Source organism: Dendronephthya gigantea, unplaced genomic scaffold (assembly GCF_004324835.1).
Source record: "Dendronephthya gigantea isolate DGI-Jeju-01 unplaced genomic scaffold, DenGig_1.0 000007F, whole genome shotgun sequence".
NCBI classification, from domain to species: Eukaryota; Metazoa; Cnidaria; class Anthozoa; order Malacalcyonacea; family Nephtheidae; genus Dendronephthya; species Dendronephthya gigantea.
The window spans coordinates 2,253,717-2,273,357 of record NW_021163017.1 but is presented as its reverse complement, the minus strand read 5'-3'; the positions used below and the strand labels follow the sequence as shown (position 1 = coordinate 2,273,357).

At 38.2% G+C, this 19,641-nt stretch overlaps 3 protein-coding genes across 4 annotated transcripts; 2 read left to right on the top strand and 1 right to left on the bottom strand.

Annotated features, from left to right (window-relative positions):
• LOC114517219 (coactosin-like protein) lies at window positions 1–2,327 on the top strand. The gene is made up of 4 exons (XM_028536875.1): window positions 1–154; window positions 525–610; window positions 755–912; window positions 2,102–2,327. The coding sequence occupies exons 1-4, from the start codon at window positions 81–83 to the stop codon at window positions 2,207–2,209; spliced, it is 426 nt and encodes a 141-aa protein (XP_028392676.1). The 5' UTR covers window positions 1–80; the 3' UTR covers window positions 2,210–2,327.
• Window positions 2,328–3,712: 1,385 nt separating this feature from the next.
• Window positions 3,713–12,110, bottom strand: LOC114517236. The gene is made up of 4 exons (XM_028536891.1): window positions 11,888–12,110; window positions 10,678–11,282; window positions 7,793–7,905; window positions 3,713–7,707 (listed from the first exon to the last, which is right to left on the bottom strand). The coding sequence occupies exons 2-4, from the start codon at window positions 11,273–11,275 to the stop codon at window positions 3,898–3,900; spliced, it is 4,521 nt and encodes a 1,506-aa protein (XP_028392692.1). The 5' UTR covers window positions 11,276–11,282; window positions 11,888–12,110; the 3' UTR covers window positions 3,713–3,897.
• Window positions 12,111–13,817: 1,707 nt separating this feature from the next.
• LOC114517083 lies at window positions 13,818–19,347 on the top strand. Of its 2 annotated transcripts, XM_028536728.1 has the most exons (4): window positions 13,818–14,115; window positions 14,313–14,378; window positions 16,809–17,514; window positions 18,073–19,347. In XM_028536728.1, exons 3-4 carry the CDS (start codon window positions 16,832–16,834, stop codon window positions 18,893–18,895), a joined length of 1,506 nt encoding a protein of 501 aa, XP_028392529.1. In that variant the 5' UTR covers window positions 13,818–14,115; window positions 14,313–14,378; window positions 16,809–16,831; the 3' UTR covers window positions 18,896–19,347. The 2 variants fall into 2 exon arrangements, with proteins under 2 accessions (XP_028392529.1, XP_028392527.1); XM_028536726.1 differs by lacking the exon at window positions 14,313–14,378.
• Window positions 19,348–19,641: the final 294 nt, after the last annotated feature.

Here is a 19,641-nt window from a genome sequence, read left to right as displayed (position 1 = left end):
GCTGTCTGGTTCTCGCCGCGACTTGTCAAACACACATTACATCGTTTGTCAGGGGAAACGAAACACCTTAATTTTACAGTATGGCAAACATCGATTCGGATGCCATTCGCCAAGCTTACGAAGACGTAAGGAACGACTCATCTCCCACAGTTTGGTGAGTAAAATATGAATACATCAACTGGAAATGCTACCGGTCCTAAACCAAGTTCGCGGGACGCGAACAGTGGCAAAATTAACCGGCGTTTTGATACAAGCTAGCGCCTGACGCCTGTTCACGCAAACATAGGCTTAGGGACGAAAATTTTGTTACCAAGTACCGCCTTGCGTGGCCAAACTGTCAGATAAGAGTCCCAAATGAATTGTTGTTGCTAGGATAGTGTCTGGCATCACGCAATGTCATAGGGATATTTTAAAATACTAAAATTTACCAGTAATTGTGAAATGCCGTCAGAAACGGAAATGTGTATATAGGTTGGGAGGGGTTTGATATCTTGCTCAATATTTGTATTTATTTTATACAACAGGGCCGTCTTCAAATATGAAGACAAAAAAATCGTCTACACCGGCGATTGTGGGGAAAACTACGATGATTTTTTAAACTTTTGTGAAGGTATTTTGCCCGACATTTATTGTCTGTTTCTAGCATGAGTGTATTGAAAGTACGGATTTCCCCTGACCCCTGTTATATTATCAAATCGAATTCACGCTGAACAACTCCTGAAAGTAAACAATATTCTCCCCTTTTGTTCTGTAGATGACAACCGTATTTACGCATACGTTCGTGTCGAAACTGGGGACGAGATGAGCAAACGGGCTAAATTCGCTTTGATTACATGGTTAGGAAAGGGCGTCTCGGCCATGAATAAAGCTAAAGTCAGCACAGACAAAGCTCTTCTCAAAGAAGCATGTCCGGTAAGACAAATAATTCACAACCCGTAAAATTCATGCCCATATATGTCGATATACTCCGACCTTAAATAAATATTTCGTTTTGTCGCTTGATTCTGTTTGTGTAATTCCAGTCTATATTCCGTTTCACAACAAAAATTACTGGCCACAAAAAATGCAAGTGACACTATAACGAATGGGGCAAAGGTCCTCGAAATAAAATGCTCAAATTTGCAACACTGTCAGACAGGCATTGTATGTACATCGATTGTTCTAGTATGTGTACTGAAGTCATGTGTGAAGTGTATACATGTGTAGTGCAATTCCGTCACTCGCCAGTTTGAAGTTTGCTTGTTGACTCAAAATTAAGTATGTTCTTTGATGAATTCCGTTGATATAGGAGTATAAATGCGATTTAGTATTATTTACCGATAGTTTTAAATGATTTACCTAGGATTACTATTTATATCTTTGCTAAGTGAAAACCCAGATTGACGGTTCACGTGATCATGGGTTTTCCCCAAACATCCATGATGTACGAGTTTATTTCCGCTTATGTCTCGGTTTTCCTTCAAAATTTCAACGCACAACTGAATACGATCGTACTACAAGATGTACTGAAAAAGGCGCTAAGACTAAGTTCATCCTTCGGGTGCATGAGTTATTTACGTAAGGAAATATTGTGCATAAAAGAGCGGCAAAATGAACTATGCATTGCCAATGGAATCTATCCGAAGAGTCCCGTTTGCCATTGATTTGCAAAACTGGGCAAATCTGGCAATCACCGAATTTTCAACCATTCCAAAAGTGTAGCAAAGGTAGTTATCGCCATATTTGCACAATCGGCCATTGCACATTTGGAATTTTTCAGATTTCACTCAGATATGAGAAAAAAATGTTCAACATCAGTGCATTATTGTCGTCATACCTAGCAAGCTGCAAATCTAATGCAATTATGCAAATCTAAGTTCTCATCCGGTTCTTTTGGAAATTATCATCACGAAATCTACTCATTCACGTCAATTCCCAAGGCGGGTCCACTAACTCCACTTTACATTGAGAGATATTGCATCTTTGCAATGAGCAATTGCAATATTAGACAGATATGCATGGACCTTGGAATGATTCCTCTTTCTTGCTGAAAGTTATAGGTGCTATTTTTCTAATCTTAATTATAACCAAAAGTTTGATTTTTATTGATTCTTTTTTCCAGAATTTTGCACTAGAACTGCTTGAAGAAGACAAAGCTGAAATTAGCAAAGAAAAAGTGGTGGAGGCCGTGAAGAAAGCTGGAGGCGCAAATTATGGCACTGGAAATTAAACTTTCACCCGGAAATTTTGAACAAAATATGACTCAAAGAGACGATCCTCTAATTCAAACTGGTTTTGTATTTAAATCATGATTGTAGTATTTTACCCTGTAATAAATTGATTCATCATCAAAATGTGTCTAAATTGTATATCTTGAGGGATACTAATAAAACTAATTCCCCACCCTCTAGTTTTCAAAATTTTTCTATAGTTTGCCTATGACCTTAGTTCGAACAACCGAACACATTTATAGACTTTGTTAGGTAAGTAATAATTGCGTGCTAAGGATATGCTCTTCAAATAAGTTATCCACTTTTGACATTAGTGCATGCTATTGTAATTAAATTGAACCTTGGCTAAACGCTATATAATAGACCTTTTCGGTAATTACGTCACAACATTTTAACATCACCACGTTTCAAATTTAGAACCACCTTAAATGAAATGAATTTCAAATTTCACCCTCACGAACCGCGTGCAAAGATGCAAAACATTCTTCTTCAACACATGCATGAAAAGTATTTTTTGGTTTGACCAATAAATGTGGAAATAAGCCATAACAGGAGGACGAGCCTGAGGGGCCAAGACCGCGAGCCTCGTTCCCTCGTTATGGCTTATTTCCATACTTATTAGTCAAAATGAAAAATTATTTTTCATGCACGGCATATAGAAGGATGTTTTGCATCTTTGCGCATAGCTTGTGCGAGTAAAACTTGAAATCCAACTCATTTAAGGTGGTTCTAAATTTGAAACGATAATCGGTTGTGACGTAGCTAATTACCGAAAAGGTCTATTGCTAAAGATTGTATTATTTACAAATTTATACTTGTCCTGTAAACACTCGCATGCGTCTCCGTTTTTGAACCAAGATAGCAAATTTAGCCGCATCATTGACACAGACTTGACAGCCTCTCTTTGGTTAGCAGTAGTAGTAATAACATAACGTAGCAAAGTCAAGTCATGTTAAGATGGTCTACCACACTAAAAATCACGATTTATCCTGTTTGAAAAATTTCAAGTTATGTAATCTTAAGTTAGGTAATGCATGTACTTTTTGATTATTGATTTAAAAAAACACTGGACAATTCCTACGATGAGGTATATATCGCCTTCTGAAAAGCTTTGTAGCATAAGGTAGAATTCAACAACACCAGGTCCTTTACATGTTGTAACTCCCCCTCATATCTGTATTACCTTTATGTGGATGAATTTAGGTAAATGCATATACTACAACGATAACTACACTGTTTAAAAGTCTCTCAAATTCTAAGACCCATGTGTGTTTTCGAGCAAAAATATGCACCTTTTTCACGTGATGGTTTTCTGGATAATTTCAGTAGCCTAGATGTAGCGCGAGTTCATGATAAGCGGTAAAACGTTAAGGCTGGGCTTTATATATAGTTTGGTTTTCAAATAAACGCAAACACACAACGGTATAAATGTTATATTTGTTACATTATTGCTATTTGAACAGAGGCTTTTTGAATAACCTTGCAAGTATAAAACATAAAGATTAAAGAATTATAAATATACATTTATTAATTATTACATTTCTTAGAATGTTAATTCATATCGGCGAACTGTACTAGCTCTAACTTTACAATAGTTCAATCTTTACACTGATATAGGCAGGCAAATTCTTACATTGGAAAGCGATTGTGGGCATTGTTGAATTGTCAACTGTGTCAAGTTTTTTTACTACCAATTCAGAAAGTCAGAAAATTCATTGATAAACAATCGAAGATGTCCGTTATCTTCAAACACGCAGTGCAAAAAGAGCTTTTTCTCCATATGCCTCTGCTCACATTGCACACCAAACTCCTGTACAAGTTCAGTAATTACTTTGGACTGAAATTGTTCGTAAAGTTCCAGGCTGCGATCGTAAAGAAGAAGAGTGGCTTGCTTTAAATAAGCTCCAAATTTTAACTGTACTTTAACAACAAATGTTTTTCCATCGCGTGGCGGAGGAGGACTGAATTTTGGCCCAATTCCCTCCAAACTTTTGGCGTGTTGTTTAACCATACCATCGTATCCAGACCTTTTCATGGATGTTATAAGTACGCTTGCCTTGTCGCGTAAAACTTTGCAAATTTCATTATGTTTCGACAAATGAACCTTTTCGCAAGACACGTTGCAATACGCAGAAGTAAAGCATTTCCCACATTTTTTCAATTCACGCTCTGAACGACAACTTGAGCAATAAGGGATGGAGAAACTCAACTTTGCTATGTCACCACTTTCCATATTATCGTGTATTTCGTTTTCTTTGCATTTAGCTGATTGGAGGAGCTTGGGCGAATTCAAATATGATTTCATCAAATCCTTGTTTGTACTTTGTGAATATCCTACTTCAAACTTGTTTACTTTCTCTACTAACCCAGGACCAATGTTATCATAAATTTTATTACATTCAAGAACAGATGGGGAGAATTCCTTTCCTGTAGCTCGGTACCCTATTCGAACGCCTCCGCCTTTATTGCGAGAAATTGTATTCACCGATATATTACACCACGAGTTACTCTGAGACCAAATTCCCCACAAACCGTTATCGCAAAAGTGGTTCTCTCGTATATCCGCTTCGGAATCTGTCATGAATATTCCATTTCCATAATTGTCACAAATTCTATTGCGTGTAAGCATGATATCCTTTGACTCCCAAGCAGCGATACCCTCGCGGTCATTTTGTTGAATATCGCAATTAACTGTGACACACTTCGAAGATTTAGGCCCTATCATTAATCCATCTAGACCGTTGTTACTCATGCGACTATTTTTCACCGCCAGCGTTCCGCCTTTGCGTACTTCTAATCCAGCTTTTCCATTGTTACAAAATGAACAGTCACTAACAACCGCATTACCAGGTCCAACACATAACATGCCACCAGCTTTGCTGTTTATAAAATTGCACTGTTCTGCGTTAAATTCCCCAAAATGTGAAACCGCAGCCTCGATTTCATCCCCGCTGGTAAAGTTGCAGTTATGAACCTTTACGTACGAATCGTGGATTGCCAGTAGTTGACCCTTTTCCAAATAGAAAGAAAGATTCGTAATCATGCACTTTTTCTGCAACCGAATGACAGCTTCGCTTCCCAACTTTAAAGTTACTGAACGGTTACTTTTAGTGCCAACAAGGATGCAGCTGTCTAGTACCATATATTCAGATCGAGAAATACAGTAATTTGGTTTGCCTAGAACGATAATCTTTAGCAAATCCAATTGCTCGTTCACTGTTGATGATGAAGCAATGAAATAGAATTCATCCGCACTATCGCATATAAAAATACGTTTTTTCAAATTCGAGAAGTGGTGTTCGAAAGGTTTGAAATGTGAGAAGATAGTCCTACCGTAGTAGAAAGCCAAAGCAGCAGCTATTTCAGCACTAACGTTCTCATTCAAGCCATCAAGGGCCAGAGCTTTTCTTGCATAGCCCTTCCAGCAATCCGGGCAACGCGTAATGTAACTATTCGCGTCCTTCAGAGCATCTTCGTATCGCTTCAATTTAATGTACGCAGTTGCGCGGTTAGTAAGCAACAAAGGATTTAATGCATGATCAGAATCTTTAGCCATGTTTATTGCGGAAGTATAGGCGTCTAATGCTTCAGTGTAGAGACCTTTCTTAAAGCTTTCGTTGCCATCCAATCTTAATTTTTCAATTTTTTCTTTTAAATCATCTAAATCATGGTCATTAGCTTTAGCACTAATCAAGGGCTTAAGAGAAGCTAAAGGAGAAATGCAACATCGTGCAAGCAAGATCTGAAATGACTTTCGTAAGGGGATGATAAGTGGAAACAACAAGTTACTCAATAAATTCGCTATCGTCGTTTCATACTCATCTTGAGGAAGCCAGTCCAATATTCGATAAGCAAAGTTCAAAGTGCGTTTGGCTTCTTCTTGTTTTCCGTTTGCACTCAAATGTACAGCGCATTCGTAAACAAGCTTCGCAGTGGCAAGAAACCACGCTTGATTAAGAGAAGCGGAATCCTGGGTTTTCAACCAATCAAACATGATTCGGCAAAGTCGATGACCATGTACACAAAGTTTAGACCACGTATTCAAGTGAAAGGGGGTTTTGGGTACATCAAAGAAAGAACTGGATTGTTCCACGCCACTTTGCTTATCTAAACCATTAAGATCACTGGGTGAAGGATGTTTAGAAAGTGCATAAGAGAGCATTCGCACAGCATCAATAAAACTCTCTGCTTTCCATGGATTAAGAACTTCTCTGACTAATTCCATAACCAATCGATGGGAGCTGACGGAATGGGTTTCGACAAACGTAAAAAGAGAAAAATCAGTCAAAAGCTTTAGAATCTGTCGACTACCCAATGGCGTAGATGCGAATTTGCAATACGCGGCGTCTTCAATTTTGGGAAGCCCCACGTTGACCAGACATTCTTCAATCTCGTTTACATTATAAAATGAACAAGCATTCATAAATCGAACAGCAGCACGGCCATTTGGGCTCTTCTTGATATATTCCATATTGATAAGCCACGTGGTTTGAACAGCAAGACGTTCCAGTGACTCCTTGCCTGGTGACGCAGGAAGTGCTTCTTTCTGATTCAACAGTTGCAAACGTTCCGATTTATATTGCTCAAGATACGAGGACAAACTACAGTCAAGCATATTAATATAAGCTCCAGCTTGTTCCAAAGCAAGAGGCAATCTCCCCAACTCGTTGCAAAGACTTTCTGCAACAATTTCATCCTTTTGGTGGTTGGTCACGCCAATTCGTGACAGAAGAAATTGCTTAGCTTCATTAAGGTGGAAACATGTCAGCAGGAAACAAGAATCTTCTTGAAAAATTGAAATTTCATTAACAAGACGGTTAGGATTTCGTCTAGTTAGCACAACAAAATGCCCAAACATGTTCTCTTGTGAAACAAGGGAAAGTAACTTGATCGTATTGGGGGAAAGATTAAGTTCATCCAGGCAGTCGAGAACAACGAGGATCGGGTGATCTGAACCACGAATTTTCCTCAAAATATTGGACAAATTTAAATCAAATGACCCCAGAAATGCATCAACCTTAATCGCGATATCATTTATTGACTTGTCCAAAAACGTATCGTCTTCAGCAGAGAGCCAATAAACCCCTCCCTTGTAGAAATCCTTCATCTGATGAGCATATTCGGCAACTAAGCTTGTTTTACCAATCCCACCCATTCCACACACTGCTGCCACCTGAACTTTCTTTTCATCAAAGGTTTCTTCGACATTCAAAATACGTTTAAGCTCCTGGATTTCTTCAGATCGACCAGCAAAGTAACTGTTCCGTGGAGGTGCAGTGAAAGCATATGTATTCCTTTTCTCTTCCGCAATATGACATCTCGACAATTCAGTGGAAAATTTCTGTTCAAGAAGTTGTATTTCTTTCGAATTTCTTTCTATTCTTAAAGAATTTTTGGTTCCTTGAATCTTACACTTTTCGACACTTGTGCGTAAATCTTTAATTTCTTTCTCCATGCTTAACTTTATCTTACTGATATGTGAAAGAAGTACAGTTATCTGAAATGGAAAAAATTACTCAAGCGTCATGCAAGAATATTTACCGCAAATTGCCACTTAAATTTATAGTACATAATAATTTCACCTCTTTCTTTTGTAGCATCGATGTCTCCACGAACTCGTAAAGCTCGTCAACTTTTTCCCGTAGGAAGGTCAAAATTTCAATATTGACAGGTTGACCAAAACATAACTGAAACCCTGCAAAAAGTAATAAAAATTAAAATTTTTATCAATTTTGTAAGCTGTTGACAGTTTTCTCCTTTTACATGCATAAACTTCAAACTTGGATTTGTGCTTTGATTCGCTGTTTTTTATTTTAGCGACGGAGGTGCAAATTCACCTAAGTTTTGTTTTGTTTATTTTTATTATTTTTCGTCGTCGCGAGTGTGTTTTGGCGCGGAATATACTAGTATTTGAAAAGTGTATGTGACCCTTACTTATCTACGTCACAGTTTTGTCCCCCAAGAGTTGTGGTGCACATGCAGCTTAGGCTAATTTTCCGATGCGCGATTTGATTTCGCTCGCATGATACGGCAATTCCTCCAAGAAGAACAAATAAACCGTTCTTTTGATGCTGTTCGATTAAGTTTAGATTGAATTGGGGTAAGAATATCAGTTAATACATGTAGATTCTGGTCCTATTTTAATAATATCGCTGCTACTTCGCCGTTAACAAGATGTGGTCGTGTATGGGCGCGTTGATACGTCGCAGTTTGCAAAGGATTGAAGATTTAATATAACTATATAAGCGCGAATTCCAAAGGAAAAGTTGTAAGACAAAGTGAACGTATCATGCGGTTTATTTATATTTTTGAACAATTGAACTTCAAATTTCGCGATCGAACAACATTTAGGTTCGCAAGGCATCTAAATGAGTATGAACTGTATTGTTTATGTTCAGAAGCTTTATAGTAGCGAGCTTTAGCAGTGACTACGAGTAAGAGTACGAGTACGAGATTCGTCATTCTTGCGCGTTGTTTGCTTACGCCATCAGCCAAAACTCGTGGTCGTTGGGCTTTTGAGTACGAGTTTGTAGGCAAATTTCGTACTCGAAAGCCCAACGACTACGCGTTTTGGCTGATGGCGTAAGCAAACAACGCGCGAGAATGACGAATCTCGTACTCGTAGTCTCTGCTAAAGCTCCCTATTGAGGCGGGCACGTGCGCGGCACGCCAAAGTTAACGCCAGAACAGGCGTCTTGTTACTCCGGCGTCAGCGACGGGAATTCGCCTAGGTTTTGTGTTGTTGTTTTTTTTTGTCGTTTTTTTATTTTTTTTCGTCGTCGCAAGTGTGTTTTGGCGCGAGATATGCTAGACGTATTTGAAGAGCGTATGTGACCGTATTTATCTACGTCACGGTTTTGTCTCCCAAAAGTTGTGGTGCACAGCTCGAAATCTTTGGCTAATTTTCCGATGAAAATCATGCGTCGCTCGCATGATACGGCAATTCCTTCAAGAGGAATAAATAAAACGTTCTTTTGATGGTGTTCGATTAAGTTTAAATTTAATTGTGGTAAGAATATATTTAATACATGTAGATTCTGGTCCTATTTTAATAATATCGCTGCTATTTCGATATTCCAATGAACAAGATGTGCTCGTGTATGGGCGCGTTGACACGTCGCAGTTTGCACAGGATTGAAGATTTAATATAAGCGCGAATACCAAAATGTAAGACAAAGTGAACGTATCATGCGGTTTATTTGCATTTTTGAACAATTGAACTTCTATACTTTTTAAAGTACGATGTGCTCCTGATTGTCGCGATCGAACAACATTTAGATTTTAGGTTCGCAAGGCATCTAAATAAGTATGAACATTTTTTATGTCCCGAAGCTTTAAGCTTTATATTGAAGACTGGCACGTGCAAAGCACGCCGGAGTTAACGCCAGAAGAGGCATATTGTTTGTTTTTAAAATTGCTAGTGATCGAACGCATAGGATTGATCGTTTTCAAATACTTTAAGCATGTAGCTACATACATATACTTGTGTGAAGCAATAATGGTTGTAAATCGTATACAACACTGTCCATCATGTTGGTAGTACGTACGTTTATCATGGTTTAGAACAGGAAACATTGCATGATGATTTAAACATACATATCAATGTAGACGTTCAGTGTCACGGGTTTGCTATGCAATTATCTTAAGCCCCGATGAAACGAGAATGAGACTTGATGAGAGTCGCAACTCTCGCCAGCGTGTTTGACCGCGAACTCTCATGCACTCTTGCGCACTCTCATCAATTCTCATCGACTTTGAACTGGTTCAAATCTTGATGCGAGTTGATGAGAGTTGGGGCGCGTTTGATCGGTCATAAGAGTTGACGAGAGTTGCAAAACAGCTAGCGGTTCGCATTTTGTAGCAGCAGGCTCAGGAAAAAAGTACAACATTAATACAAAATAGTATAAAATAATCCCTGCGTGACTCGCGCGCGGTAACATCTGGTCAACTCTCGCTTCTCATCTCTCATCAACTCTCATTCTCGTTTGACCATCCCGGAAAACTCTCGTGCAAACTCTCGCTTTTTAATCCTCATCAACTCTCATTCGTTTGACCGGGGCTTTACTTTTATTGTTTTCGCATAAAGTAAACAGATTCTTTACCCCATTATAATGAAATTTCTAAGGGGGGGGGGCGGTGTTGGTGCCGGTTCCACCCTCTAGCTAATAAAAAACAATGAAGCAAAAGCCAATAGTCACAGACAAGCTCGTTTAAAAACTGCAATGCGATAAAATTGGCGATAAGAATTTTAGAAAGATAAGAAGCTAGCTAAGATTATATTAATATATAAGTCAAAAATACAGGTTAACTATCTCTAAATGTCAAAATTTGTTTCATTTTTTTTTATTTCTGGGGAGGATTCACACACCCCACCCCCCCCCGAATTTCTGGTACCCAACAGAGCAAAATCTGAAAATCCATTCTTGTTAAATTAATATTTCAAGCAACTTTGCTACAAATTTCTCACCTTTATCTTTCCAACCATTGAGTTCCTTACACAATTTCTGTTCCTCTTCAGGTGAAAGATTCACATTCTTCAGCAAACTTTCCATACAAATAAAAGCAGCATTAAACTTTGCCTCAGTCCAGTTTGCAAAGTTGCAATGTGCCCACTCGTTTCTGATGTCAGACCGGACTGTCTTTGCATGAGCAGCAGCTGCTGTGAATGGAGCAGCTTCAGAAATCACCGATAAGATTGCAGAAATATCCATTGTTTGGTCAAAGCCTGTAAACTTAGACATAAATGGAGGAACAAACAATTTTGCTAAAGACAATGGGTCTTTAACTGCATAATCAAATAATCGTGGTGATTTATGAACATTATTGTTGTTAATATTTTTATACTTGAGGTCCATTCTTGATGGGTGTAACTGTAATTTATGTCTACCATACACTTGCTTGTTGATTTCAGTTGGTGGTTGACATAAAACATTATGCCATTTTGATACTTCAGCTGCAAGGACATTTCTCAATGCAGGAGTAAGAACTTTGGTCAAACATATACCAATGACAACCCAACTTCTTTCCTCGTTTGATATGGACGTACTACTACAAGCACTAGCCATAAATGATCTACAATTGACAGTAAGAAAAAAGATAGAAGTACATTATACCACAATTCATTGCAAGTATCAAACACAAACAACTGGAAAAAATGCAATAAAAATCTGTAGCCCTTCAAAAGAAAATAAAAACATGACAGATAAACTCAATTGCAGTGACATTTAATTGCTAGAGACTAGAGTTGGTCTGTAATTTAATCCATTGCAAAACAATATGAAATACAAATTCAGTTCAGCAATGCACAATTGTATTTCTTTTCCTGGAGGAATTATAGAATACTTGACCAAGCCAACTCTTAACAGTCAATGCCATATAGAACTACCTTTTTTATGATACTTTAATTGGCATTCCAATCTATTGATATTCCAATGAAGAAATGGGAATACCAGAAAATTATACTTACATATATTAAATTAGTTAAGTAAAGATGAATAATGCTACAATAATTTATATACATTGAGTGTTTACTATAAAATACTAAGTGGATCACACAACATTTGTAAATTATACAATCTTTCAGGTACTGTAGTCAATGTCTTTAAATCTGTGAAAATGAATTGTCCACGACAATTACGCAGATGAAGACCAGTAAAACTAATATACGTAATACGTACCAACTCATTTTAATTTATGTATCCATTAAAGAATTCTGGTCTTATCATGAAACATATGATACAGGAACACCAAGCAATCATCTATCGAGGTCAGTCGTCATTTATTGGCATTCGTATTTTCGACGAAAACTGACTCGGTATATCGCTATATCCTAAACGGAGGTAGCTGCGCTGGAGACGCCAGAAGCTTCGAATATCAAAGCTGCGACAACACGGAAGTCGAAGAATTCGGCGGCACTTCAATGACGTCATAGAATAAGAGGACTCTCGTTATTATATAGTCACGTGTTCACAGAAGGAAAAAGTAGGGCAAATAAAATTTGAATATATAGACGAGTGTTATATTTTTTTATGATACAAGGAATTAAGTTACAAAGACAATATTGGGCCAGTGCAGTATAATACAAATGTCTTGACCTTGGCACTATTATAAATGTTTATACCTTCAAAGTGTTTAAAGCATTATGTTGGGCTTGATATTTATAATAAGAATAAAGTTACAAGCAACTATGCATTTGCAGTAATTTTAATACGTTATTGAAAATACGTTTTCAACTGCAAATTATGGCATGAGGGTATATAAAATTAGAAAAATACCCCACTTCATAATAGCTATAACATAATAAATACGTAACTTCAAACAAATTTTCAATTAATGTACGTGATATTTGTGACTACAAATACTTTCACTGTTTCTGCAAAGTAACATAAGCCGCGTTTACACTTCAGGGGTCGGTTGTATCAAAGCTGGATAGCGCTATCCACCGGATAGTGATTTTTTCAACCGTTCTAAAGATGCTTGAGGAGCAATAAAATTTCAGCTTTGGAACCAACAATCGTTAAAGAGGATCCTTAATTTAGGAATACTAAGATTTAATCGAAGTTATACCAAACAACGGGCGATTTTGAGGGGATTCAAAAAACCACTATCCGGTGGATAGTGCTATCCGGCTTTCATACAACTGGCCCCAGGCCTAGACCTGGCCTGGACCAGGTAATATGTGCAACGTTAACATTGTCTTCCTAGGATAACACGCTAAAAAGTAGTAATACTATATGTATCCTATACAAATCATACTATTAAGTTCAAAATTTATCAAAATCTTGCCCCGCAGGTCAGGTCCAGGCCTGGTCCAGGCCACCTTCCGCTGTTGGCCTGGATTTTGCGAATAAACAACGTTCACATCTAGGCCTAGGCCTGGTCCAGGCAAGGTCAAAGCGCGTAGTGTAAACGAAGCTATAGATTCATTTTAGTATGGTTACAATAAGCAAGAGGATTCTGTATAAATGTGTTTACATGCATACACGCGTAAAAACGCACAAGTTGTAACTGGTCTGCAGCAGAGTTGTTACAAGGCAGAGTTGTTCGCACTGCTTGCTCCAATTTGTTGTAACAAGTTTGGGACAAGTTGTTAACAACTTGTAGCAAGTCCGATGGTGCTATCAGACTTGTTACGAGATTGTTCTGACAAGTCTTATACAGATAATATGATACAACAACATTGCTACGAACTTGACAGCACAAGATTGTAGCAATATTGTAACATCATGTTTGTACCAGACTTGTTGGAACAGCCTTGTAGCAAGTCTTTTGATCCAACAAGTTTGCTGCAACTTGTTATAAGTTGTACAAGCAGTGCGAACAAATCTTGTTGCAAGCTTGTGAACAGACTTGCTACAAGTATGATATTTTACGCGTGTATGTCCAATGACGAGAAGGTGACATACGCATTGTTTTGGCCAATCGCATGCGTCCCCGTCTCACACATGCGGCAACCATGGGCGACCACTAGTATTCAAAACTATCAAATCTGCCTCATTTGAATTTTTAATTCGTGTACAATAATAATAACAATATAACAACTTCGCAAAATGTAAACACAAATTAGCCAGGCATGAATCACGCATAGTTCGCTGAAGTTATCGTAGTTCTGTTATGTCAAATCTTTTTTCGAGTTTGAATTTTTGGAGAGGATAAAAAAGGTAGAAAACTGAGTGCTGGTCTCCATAGAAACTCGTGCTCCCGACAAATTCGCTATTAATATACTATTTATATTGTTGAATCTGGCTTATACAAAGACGTATAAAGACACTTGTTATGTAAGAAGTCAGAATATTGATTACCCATGATATCATTTTGCTAGTCGATATTGCATATCCTCAGTAGCGGAAATATAAGGGTTTCGAAACGACGAAAACAGTCTCAAAAAAGTCGCAAAATCGCACAGGTGAGTCACTCGTATGTCTTCAATGTACAATGCTAACAATGGTCTCTAAATATCCCACCGTGACACGATTGAACGAGCTAAAAAGCGTATAATAAGGAAGCATATATTCATAACAAGTTAATTCGTGTATAATGACATTCTGCGATTTAGAATCAGTCGCGTTTGTGGTAAGGATAAACAATTATATATAATTTCAGTCGACTGTGGTGGACATTGTTATCATTTCATTATCAAGTTGATATCTTATATATATTTACGCGGAGGTAAGGCTGACTTTATTTGTAATGATACATTATAGTCTATATTTTGGTATTTTGAACGCATCGCAGAACTTGGTCTTGGGAATGTTAATGCGTCTTTAAGATAGCAGTTTACAAAGACAGTCTTTATTTAATAATAAACTACGACTGTTGCATTTAGTTAAATTTACAGCCACTCGCTCTTTCCTACTGATGCTTTGCTTGGAATACTAAGAATTTAACAACATTCGAATCGTTTTTTTGTTACAAAGGCTAATTTAGGCTGTAGGTTGAACCATTTCTCACAAGGATGTAGGAGAGCAAATCGCTGACGAATTAGGAAGTAAATGTTACAGGGCACAAAAATCTTTACTGTCTTTGCTCTATTCCATTTTTATTACTTAATCTGATATCAGTGATATATAGTTTTGTCCACTTTCCGTGTGTTGTGTACGTACGATTTGCGAACGTCTTGAAAACTTATGCGGAACTGAACATATAACAACCCAGCTTAATATAAGAGTGTCTTCTTATATATCATATATTTCGTCGTCGTTCAAAATACGTGATAACACTTAAACTGCAGTCGTACTTACAAAGCAGGGACCGCGGAGCAGGGGGGCCCAAGACTTCCACTTTCCTCATAGACAAACGTGAAAAGTTACCATTTCCATCTAACAGTATAGCTATACATCCTACATATAGGGTATGTTCTCAGGCAACCCGAGCCCCTCCACTTTTAAACAAGCTCTGCGGTCCCTGCAAAGCTGGGCCAAGAGTGTGATCAGAACTATTTTGCTTGGCATATTTGATGCTATATAGACTATGAAGTTAAAATACACTTGAACACCTCGCGCGGTCAGCCTATGCATGAGCACATAACTGATACAACTGAACACGGCAACACGCATGCAATTCCGCGATCCTATAGCTTGGGTGTCCAGGTAACATTTACCATGCATTCGCAAGTTATCTACGTTCATGGATGATAAGCGTAAAAGATAGATGAATTTATTCATATTTATGAAAGATACAAAAAAAATGCTAAACTATACGTTCAGCCCTATATCCTATATCAAGAACCCTAATATACGTGAGCCAGATTAATATATAAATATCAATTTGTTCATTTCATAGATTTTTTACTGATATACATGATCGGCAAATCATATTGATTTTATCATATGCATTCATGCATTCGGCCGCGTTTAGGTTCTCGCCTTCTCGGGCAAAATGGCATCAGAGAATTTACATTTTTGTTTTTTCGTTTGTCGTTGAATGCGTGCGTGTATGACTGTATGGTAGTTTCCCCTACAACGAATTAAGTGATTAATGATTCGTGCAATGTCATCCTCTGTTCTAAATCACATACATGTATCTATTAACATTCAGTCTAGCTGTAAACTACACGAGAAAAAAATTGAAACTTCAACATATTTTCAAACAATCTAATCTGTGTGACTGTGTGCATGTATAGCCGCGGCTAATGTTGTTATTGTCAGTGCTAATAGTGTTATTGCTACGCAATATATATGATCGACTTCCCAGACACATAATCAACACAAACATATCCCGACTTCCTACCGAAGTTGCTCCGGCATCAAAATCAACAAGCATAAATGTATAAAACGCGAATTTAAGACCAGTTTTGATAAATTTTCTTTCGTTAAAAACATTTCGAACGAGAATTTACAAACAATCGATACTGCATGTCTCAGTCGTATTCAGCTAATATGATAAAAGTTGCATGTCTGATTAACCCCTTTTAAACCCTTGCTAAATCTTGAACTGATTTCTTCACAAAATTGTTGAAATAAACGTTACTAAACTGAAACAAATCGTGATTTCATTATGTTTCGATCGCCTTGAGTTTATAATTGTAAGATTTATTGTTGATGGCAGTGGCTCGATGTCTCACGTCTGGCTTTTGTAAGCCGCCAAAAACAAAACGGAATAGTCATGTTGGCGTTGACATTATCCACTTTTTATAATATATATATTATATATCATTATGGGATCAGGTCTGGACAACGCATTCGCTATACATATGAATAGTCATAATTAATAGACCTTTCTTATAATGACGTCAAACGCGGAAGTCTGATGTCAAAGTCTGATGTTACATGAAATTTGATTGGTTCCGCAAAATTATCGAGCCAATTAAACTTCGTGTAAGATCAGTCTTTCCGCGCTTGACGTCATTATGAAGAAGGTCCATGGCTAACGACTATAGCTACGACGATAGCGACTTTTACTTCAAAAATTTTGCGATGTGTGCATGGGGCTCTGTATTAACCCCGATTCTAACCAGAAATCTATATCTATATGTTCCGACTTGCTCACTATTTGAAGAAAAATTTAAAAATTCGCCAAAGGTAACGAATACATAAGGCGGTAGGCAGCCTCCATTCGTGATTATGTTACTGACTGCAACTTTGCCATTTTTTTATTTAGATATCTGCTTCTTCGTGCACTTTATGCCTTCAGACCACGTGAACGATTACGGTGTATCTTACAAGAATCGAGACGCAAAAATGACCAGCAGTCTTAGTTTTGTGCGAAAACGTTCCTTGACCCTGTTTGCGTTTTCACTGCGCATGTTCTTCATGGGCGTTGAATTTGCCGTTATATTTCCCTCTGTGTGGTTGTATCTGCAAACATTCCACGTCGACTACTGGTACCTTGGCCTGGTATTGTCCGCATATAACATGGTGGGAATAGTTTCGACGGTCTTGGTTGGCCGACTCGCTGATGCGACGAGAAAGATTCGTCTGACAGGGTTTATTTGGAATTTGGCTGAGATCGCAGGGAATTTCGTATACGCCTTGCACTTTCACGTAACCCTCCCACTCTTCGGTCGGATGATTGCCGGGTTCGGGGAGGGTTACATCTCCGCTATGTGGGGAGAATTGGCAAGGGTTACGACCAAGGAACAGAGAACTAGATACTTCGCGATCCTCAAAGGCAGCAACCTTTTAGGTGCGGCCATCGGACCTGCATTGAACTTATTTCTGAAGAAATTTGACTTCTATATCGGAAGTTGGCACATTGATTTTAGGACCTCCCCTGGGTTCTTTATGGGCGCGGTATGGATCGTGCTCACACTGATGATGCTTGTGCTTGTCTACGATCTTTCCTCCGAGATTAAAGCTAAACCTGGGTAATTACTTTATAATGTGTCTTTCATTCACGCATTTCCGATTTCAATTTTTAATTTCGCTTTCGTTTACGCTGTTTCAATTTTCCTGAATGCTCTACGCATGCCGGACGAAGTTCCGAAATTAGCCAGTTTAAGTCCTTTTTAAAAATTTGTCTAGCCAGCCTTCGTACAACCCCCCCCCCCCTATTGTTAATACACCAGCTCTATTGCAGTCGAATTTCACTTATCGATTCCGGCTTATCACTTATTTCATTTATCCATTTTTCATCATTAATTTCACCGATTCATTCTTCATCATTCATTTATCCATCTTGTCTCATACATTATCTTTCTTTTCTATTTTTATCATTTATTTAACTTTTCCATTCTTTATACAATTCATTTTACTTATCCGTTCCAAACAAACTTTACAAGCTAATTGTTGAGGTTTGTCCTAACGTGTTTCATTGACTGCATGCCCCCAATTTCTTCGTCTTCAAGAAAATAGACTTCCAGCAGACAAAGCTAGCATGCAACAAACAATCACAGACGCTCATCTGAATGTATTTCTGTTCCAAGGTACGAATTACTCCTGCAGGAAAATTCGGACGATATCCCAGACGGAGTTGGTTCACTTCTGTCTGGGGCAATCACCCCTCAAGAACCTGGTAAAGAGGAAGCAAAAACCATCGTCGCCGAAGAGGCCACCGAAGTTGACAAATCAGAAAAAACAAGTTTACAAGAAAAATCGGTCGAGCCTGCCATGCTAGGACAACCTCATGAGCCCGCAACATTTAGGTCTGCGATGAACGACATGTTTACAAAGTTCGAAGTAAATGTGCTTGTTTATTTGTTGTTCTTCATGTATGTCACCCACACATGCTTGCAGGGAATAACTCCGTTAGTGGCTGATCACATGTTGCATTGGGACGAGACGACAATCAGCCTTGTGTACACGGTCTGGGGATTGGAAATCATTGTCGTCCTATTGGTGGTATGGTTGGTGGCGCCAAAAATCGACGACCGCGTTATCTTATTGTCAGCGGTAATTTGCGGTGCTCTCGCGTCCGTTAGCCTTATTATCTTGTCTTACTCGAATCCCCTGAGTAAACTTTGTTACTACAGTTTTCTCGTTACGATTTTCCTCGGCGGAGTGGGTATCTCAATAACAGTGGTTGTCGGACGATCACTAGTGTCCAAGCACACGCTGCCGGAGAATCAGGGGCTCGTGCACGCCATTCTTACGTCGTTCAACCGAATGGCTGGTCTTACGGGGCCATTATTCGGCAGCAGTTTGTACACACATAAGACTGTGATGGGTTGCCTGATTGCAGCCGTGCAGTTTATAGGTTTAGTGTTGGTAATCGTAGCATTTCGACGATTGAAAGTTGTAAATAATTAGTTGGTCTTGAGCGTGATAATAATCCGTTGGTGAAAAACTTGCAGTTAGTATAAGATGCTGTGCAGTCTATAAGGATGTAGTAATGTGCATGCTTACTGATTTTAAGATATGAACATAGATTAAATTAATCAGAAATTTCATGACTCGAAGCAAACGAACCTTATTTTAAATTAGACTTGATTGCGTAGCCGATCCGAAAGTGGGAGATTATATATATGACATCTTTGTTTTGTCTTGCGGAGTGAGTGTGATGTTTTTCACAAGTCCAAGTATTGACCTGACAAGAGGCGAGAAGACAAAAACAATCCAAATGGACTGAGTTAACGTTACTTACAGTCAACTTACACCTCAACGTAAAAATCGAAAGACCATTATAAAATTTCTGGCCCCTAGTTATATAGATACTGATAATTGTGTGACAAAGGTATTCGCTCGAGCAACTTGTCATTGGTGCTGCCAAGTATATATTTTTTTGTTTTGAACGTTTTTTTTTGAACTGTTATGTGGTATATACCTGGAATTTTTGACAAAACTTTAATCAAATTTGATTATTGTAATCTCCCCATCCATAGCAAATTTTGAATATCAAACGAATCAAAACGAAAACAGAAAACAGGAAAATAAATTAAACAACCTTGTTGAAGCTGCCACAGTACCGAATATTATTAAAGAAGTACGTGTTATATGAGGTAAGAAACCTTGAAACGGGAGAACGGGACTCGGAAAATGCATGATTCCTCCGTTCC

What these genes read in the sequence shown, in the direction of transcription:
- LOC114517219 (XM_028536875.1), top strand. Translation starts at nt 81, where the DNA reads ATGGCAAACATCGATTCGGATGCCATTCGCCAAGCTTACGAAGACGTA. An exon ending in GACTCATCTCCCACAGTTTG is followed by an intron (nt 155 to 524) that starts GTGAGTAAAATA and finishes TTTATACAACAG; the next exon opens with GGCCGTCTTCAAATATGAAG. An exon ending in TTCTCAAAGAAGCATGTCCG is followed by an intron (nt 913 to 2,101) that starts GTAAGACAAATA and finishes TCTTTTTTCCAG; the next exon opens with AATTTTGCACTAGAACTGCT.
- LOC114517236 (XM_028536891.1), bottom strand. Translation starts at nt 11,275, where the DNA reads ATGGCTAGTGCTTGTAGTAGTACGTCCATATCAAACGAGGAAAGAAGT. An exon ending in CAATGGTTGGAAAGATAAAG is followed by an intron (nt 7,906 to 10,677) that starts GTGAGAAATTTG and finishes TACTTTTTGCAG; the next exon opens with GGTTTCAGTTATGTTTTGGT. An exon ending in CGATGCTACAAAAGAAAGAG is followed by an intron (nt 7,708 to 7,792) that starts GTGAAATTATTA and finishes TTTCCATTTCAG; the next exon opens with ATAACTGTACTTCTTTCACA.
- LOC114517083 (XM_028536726.1), top strand. Translation starts at nt 16,832, where the DNA reads ATGCCTTCAGACCACGTGAACGATTACGGTGTATCTTACAAGAATCGA. An exon ending in GAGATTAAAGCTAAACCTGG is followed by an intron (nt 17,515 to 18,072) that starts GTAATTACTTTA and finishes TTCTGTTCCAAG; the next exon opens with GTACGAATTACTCCTGCAGG.